Source organism: Sphaeroforma arctica, assembly GCF_001186125.1.
Source record: "Sphaeroforma arctica JP610 unplaced genomic scaffold supercont1.912, whole genome shotgun sequence".
NCBI classification, from domain to species: Eukaryota; class Ichthyosporea; order Ichthyophonida; genus Sphaeroforma; species Sphaeroforma arctica.
The window spans coordinates 10,124-16,103 of NW_014039646.1; the positions used below are offsets into that span (position 1 = coordinate 10,124).

General features: G+C 43.1%; 4 protein-coding genes across 4 annotated transcripts in view; 3 read left to right on the forward strand and 1 right to left on the reverse strand.

Moving 5' to 3' along the window:
* Positions 1-1,123, reverse strand: part of SARC_09223 (hypothetical protein) — a 4,401-nt gene extending 3,278 nt beyond the window's left edge. Inside the window, exon 1 of the mRNA XM_014296766.1 lies at positions 553-1,123. Coding sequence (XP_014152241.1) covers positions 553-1,031 — 479 coding nt within the window. The 5' untranslated portion in view covers positions 1,032-1,123. The remainder of the gene's footprint in view (positions 1-552) is intronic.
* Positions 1,124-2,616: 1,493 nt separating this feature from the next.
* On the forward strand, positions 2,617-3,036 carry SARC_09224 (hypothetical protein; the record flags this gene model as incomplete). The annotated part of the gene is made up of 1 exon (XM_014296767.1): positions 2,617-3,036. The coding sequence occupies one exon, from the start codon at positions 2,617-2,619 to the stop codon at positions 3,034-3,036; it is 420 nt and encodes a 139-aa protein (XP_014152242.1).
* Positions 3,037-3,158: 122 nt separating this feature from the next.
* On the forward strand, positions 3,159-4,196 carry SARC_09225 (hypothetical protein; the record flags this gene model as incomplete). Its single annotated transcript, XM_014296768.1, has 2 exons — positions 3,159-3,507; positions 3,694-4,196. 2 exons carry the CDS (start codon positions 3,159-3,161, stop codon positions 4,194-4,196), a joined length of 852 nt encoding a protein of 283 aa, XP_014152243.1.
* Positions 4,197-4,429: 233 nt separating this feature from the next.
* On the forward strand, positions 4,430-5,965 carry SARC_09226 (hypothetical protein; the record flags this gene model as incomplete). The annotated part of the gene is made up of 3 exons (XM_014296769.1): positions 4,430-4,748; positions 4,852-5,744; positions 5,783-5,965. The coding sequence occupies 3 exons, from the start codon at positions 4,430-4,432 to the stop codon at positions 5,963-5,965; spliced, it is 1,395 nt and encodes a 464-aa protein (XP_014152244.1).
* Between the last annotated feature and the right edge of the window lie 15 nt (positions 5,966-5,980).

Consider the following 5,980-nt stretch of genomic DNA (forward strand, 5'->3'; position numbering starts at 1 on the left):
TTATTAGCCGACTACCACTATACTATATGTAGTATATATATAACATAGCGATATAATAAGTACGATACAACTAATAATATATATATACATATATACGAATACACACACACACACACACACACACACATATATATATATATATATATAGCTACACAAAATACACACACATTATTTGAAACATTAATTAGATATATGTACACATATAATATATAAAATATACTTACCAACACCATAGTTCTCAGGAAGGCCTGAGTATATTCTAGAGTCATACTTGATCTTGATGTTCGTGTTAAAGCAATGTACCAAAATGAAGAGTAACTGTGTCATGCGCACTAAATATGAACTTCTGAAAATAGAGGCACGCCAAACTAAAGAAACGACCACTAGCAATTTCCACTATACGCCATATTGCTTGATGTATAATATGATAAACCTTATTGCTTGATAGATACATCCTAACACTCCGCTTGGTGAATATTAACTCGAAACACTTAGCTTGACAAGTACTATGTTAACATACAAAACTATGCTGACAAGAACAAATTCACTTACTTCAACGATGAACGCGGGGACGAGTCCGACTCCACCTCCGCCAAGTCTTCCTCATCCAACAACTGCGAAAGCCTCTTCTGTACATGAGCCCGTGCTCGTGCGGGTCTCATCTGTTGCTCAGTCATTTCCTCGTGGAGTTCGTCTTCTGTTTGCATCTCGCCAGGCTTTAACTTGACAGTTTCAACCTTCTCCTTGTACATATTTGGAATGTCCATGGTCTTATTACTAGGAAGCGATTTGCTGCACTCACTCTCCGGCTTTACACGTACTCTATCACCGTGCAAAGTAACTACTTTATAGTTTAACTGCGGAACGGGCACATCGGTAGGACCCTCTATAACCTTGTAGCTAAGATGATGATCCTTAGAAGATACGTCATCGCCTGCGCTTATGGTGTCCCCCTCCATTAGGAACTCCTCGTCGCCTTCCGGGTCGTACAGTACCGTTTTAGAGTTCTTGATTGGCACTGGGGCTGACATAGTGAAGCACCTCTGTGGGGATTTGCGAATGGATATAAATTGATACAAGTTTAATGAAGTTTAAAATGAAGGCGGAATGCCAACAAGGAGCCAATATATAACACAATGAAATTGCGTAAATACTACTTGGTGCTGACGCTCTACTATAGAGAAAGTGAGAGGTACATAATTTTAAAATATACTGCCCGAGTGCTCGGGGCCTTGGGCACATACATTCCACCAAGACTTCTGCGTTGAAATTTATAGCCCTTTTCCATTCATCAGTAAATAGCCTAAAATACAGGCGATATATAAATACACTCTCTATAGTATATACATTATACGGGCAACGGGGAGTCGGGGCCCATGGACCACAGCTACAGGCACCGGGGCCAGGCCGCCAGGGCTACAAAGGAGAGTTCGTATCACTCTATTCAGACTCTACAATTTTGAAGGCTATGCCGATAGCCCGATTCCGCAGTAACCGGATATTTACATACATACATGCTATTTTGGGTCGTCACAAGTTTTCGGCCAATGAGTGAGCAAGAAATTGGTTTAAATATTAACCAATGCATTAGAGGTAAAAAAGCTCCTTTATTTTTTATCCAGCTCTGCGTCACAATTTGGGCTGAACCCTTTACACTAGCCGTTATTTAAATTCGTACTTAACGTTTATGAGGTTGAGACGTTGAGGTCTTTGAGTAGTAGTAGTAGCTGTCAGCCACAAGTCCACAACGGACAAGAACTCAATAATCTCTGAAAACGTTTCATATACTTTCAGCTGATAGCCAGGGCAGGCAGCTGTATGTTAAAAATAGAGTTGGATATATATGTATGGAGTGGTGCCAAATACAGAGGTCCAGTAGAAATTATATAAAACGTGGCACTGAAAGCTCCTCTGAGATTTCTGACAGGCCATGAAGTCTGTGATTACTCAGTGCTCGCGAAGTTGCGAACTTTCTCGCTGTGTGAGTCACTCTGAGTCTGGGGAGAGTGGAGACCATTATGGGCCTCAGTCACAGAGTGACGCTGACGTGTGAGAGACGTCCGACGACCGACGCCGACAATCGTCGATGACTCGGTCAGGACTTCAGAACTCAGAAGTTAGGATTCAGTGAGTCAGACGGAACCGAGGCTTACTCATCAACGGTCTCACATTCACCCCACAGTCCCACATGACAGCGACACGGGTGACGAACTGACGACTGACGCGCAGGGAGTGACGAGTGAGTCGGCCAGAGCTCAAGTCGTTTCCCGTTAAATGTTTATAACTTGACACTGAAGGCGTTAAAGTTCAATTTCTATTCCATATGTGGTCCTATGGATTTTCATTTGGGTGCTTTTCAGAGGTTGCAGATTTGTCCTCATGTGAGCGCGCCCAAACTGACCGAATGACCCGCCTATACTTTTCATTGGCGGTCGTAGTTGGGATAATGCTTCCGATTTGTAAACAGGTTTACAGTTTTACAGCAATTTGATTCAGTTTCTATACTCAGTTTAGTGTCTTTTGATGGAGGTGAATATCGATAAGTGATATTATCACATAATATGGGATCATTACCACATTCACAATCATACATGCATTGATTCAACTTCTAAAACGATGCCACGTAAACCCGACCCCGTAGTGGAGGCTCACTTCTCGGAAGCTCCTCCTAATATGAGAATGAAGTATTTCAAGATACTCCGGAAGGCGGAACATACGTGCTTATCTATGCGGGAATCCAACGCACAAGCTAAACGAGAGCAAGCCCAAAAAGCCATTGCCTTCGACAAAACACAGAGTACTTTATGTGGATCGAAGAAGGGAGGATTCAGTGCTTCCTTCGTCAAGAAAGCGGACGACGCCTTCGTTAATTTGGTGTGTGCCGACCTTATTAGTGCCAACACTCTGAGATCCGCACATTTCAAGCGTGCAATTTCAGCTGCAATGAAAGTAGGAACTTCATACAAGCTCATCACGCCAGAAACAGTTATGGGTGACAAACTCGTATCCGCAACAATGCGAATTCGTAGTGCATGATATAGAATCTGTGATGAATTCGGTGGGTCAATGGCTACAGACTCTGCTACTGTAAAGGGACAACCAGTAACTGGCGTATGTTGGGTAGCAAGTTAAAATCAGTCTCTGCCAGAGTTTGGAATATGTCTTTATTAAAAGTTGATGACAAGGTGAAGGGGACTCGTGTGCAGGCGAAACTACTCGAATTTGTGCTGGATACGCTTCCCCGGCGCGATATTGATGTTATTGTTTACAATACAGACACTGCCGTTGATTGTCTTTCGACTGCTCCTATTCTTAAGGAACGACGTCCGCATCTTAATCATTGCCCCGATATTGCTCATGTAACTAATTCGATGCTGAAAAATGCTTGTGAGACTATCGAGGAAATTGCGGAATGGATGAAGAATGTGGATATTATATGCAAGTATTTTAACGGATCAAGCTTCCTACTCGCAAGCTTCGCCCGAGAGACTGCTAAAGTCAACAGGGGTAAGTACACACATGAATATCGAATGATCAACACTATCTATTATCAGTCAGAAAACAGTCTTACTTTGAGGCATTTCATTCATCATCCTGATAAATTTATCGTACAACATTGAAAACATACCAACTATTCAACATGTGAGTTCAGAATTTTAACACACACGCCCCATACATGCCTACTATTAACAGGACGTTCCTTAGACTTGCCTGCCGGGGAGTGCGAGTCTCGATTTGCTTACCAAGTGACAAGAGGCATGCGGGCTGTGATGCTAAAACCGTGTATGAGAGCAATATTTACGTCGTTGGAATATACCGAGGTGATGAAAGGAAATATTACAAACACTAACAATGGAGAGAAAGTAAGAGTATCCAAGAGGAATGAGAAAGTAGAAAAGTTGGTGGAAGATGATGAATGGTTCAATACTGGTCTCGTAATTTGTAAGAGTTTCTGGCCACTCTTTCAACTGATGAGGAATGCGGATAGTGAAGAAGCAACGACGTCCAAATGGATGTCTTGGATGTATGATGGGGACATGTTGCTAAAACAATACAGTGAAGATAGATTCGACAGCAAACTCAGTCAAATGGCCACGCGAGTAGCACAAAGTTTAAACAATAATACACGCGCGCATTGGGACTTTTTGAAGGACATACCGTATTTGCAGTGTAGCGCTTTGCTGGACCCAAAATAATGCTCCTTGGCAGCCCTGGACCAATTTTAAGTGGAGAGAGTCTATGACGCTTGTGTTAGAAGGTATTTGGCTTTCGGAACTGGAGACAAGATGCGATTGACACTAGGCCTTGAAAGGACGAGGAACTACCACAAGAGTCTGATGAGCAAATCGAAGAACAAAGGGAGGCTTTGCAACAAGCAGTAGATGACGAATCTACAGCATTCTTCCACAAACTTGGGGCATTCGCAAATATGGGGCGACTATACAAGAATAAAATGTTGGGACCAGCGGAATGGTGGCAACAATATGGATCTATTGGTGCCCCGACTATATACCAATATTGTATGAAATACTTCTGCCCCGTTAATGTGACAGTTCAAGAAAGACACTGGAAACTGTATAAAGATTGTTGCAGCAAGAAAAGTTCTCGATTGGGTGAACTGAGTAAAGCACAATATGACATGGTACACGAAGATGGCTACTCCGGACCAGTGCAGACTAAAGCATGCTTGCTCACGGAGGTACGCGCGAATCTACATCTGACGGATAATTACACGTGGCAAAAAGCAGGTACGAATAAAACACAAGTTCGAATATACATACCTGTTACGATCTCCACCTTCCTTTGACTTACTTGTATATTTAAATCAAATCTAAGTTACTCTATGTGCAGATGATGGTTCCTGGATAGATACTACGCGATTCAAGATTAGTAATAAGGACTATGGTAAATTCACCAGATCCTATATTAGAAATTATAATTTGAGCGAAGAAGACGATGAGAGTGATACTACGGCATCCAAAGCCCCAGCTTTGATTCAACAGGCGCGTAATGTAAACCAATACATAGAAATCTTTGAAACCTTTGCATTCCTAAAGTCAAATGTTGCCAACCGAGCTTCACTAACAAAGAAGTACAAAGATTTGGTTGTTGAGACAGGTGGAAAGTTGTACGTGATTGATTGTGCTGTGTGGGTGAAGATGAAGAGCTACCAAGTTCGCATCAGTCCGATAAGCCCCGAAGATAACTCAGTGGATAGATCGGACCCCATCAAACACCTAAGAATGTTGATTGATAGTGCACTCTGGGTATCAATCAAACGGGCAACGTGGAATGGATACAACAAGTCTATTGCCTTCATATCAAAGAACTTAACAGCTAATACGGTACGCCTAGAGCTGAACATTATCGTAGAAACAGATGTACCTGCAATCCAGCCTGCCGCCGCTATCCCTGCTATTGCTACTGTCGAGGCTGCTCCTGTCGCCGTTACCGCCATTGAAGCTTCTGCGGCTGTTGAAGCTCATCCTGATATTGAAGGAGCTGCACCTATTGCAGTGCCCGCTATTGTACCAGAACTATCTGCGCACGCACCAATAACTTGTGCTGCGCCTGCACCTATCGACACACACACTCTCCCAGCGTCACCAATGACTCGTGCGAGGCCACCCCTGCTACGTAAAAGAGCACCTTCTGCTCCTACAACGGACTACGCTGAGCTAATGAAAAGACCCCGAGTAGATGTGCATCAGTCTGAGATGATGGATCCAGGACCAGGACCAAAAGTTTATCACGATTATGAGGGATATGTACACCGTGACAGCTATCAGAACTACCCACTACCGTCGCAACATCGACACATCCCGCCCCAGCATGCTCCACCGACCTATATCCAATGTCGATGGGTCCTACTCCCCAATATATCACTAGTACCACACTTACAACTAATCAGTATGGGCCAGTGGCTGATTATTCACGCAACTATAATACATTTAATCCTCAATAAATCTCAAGTGTGTTC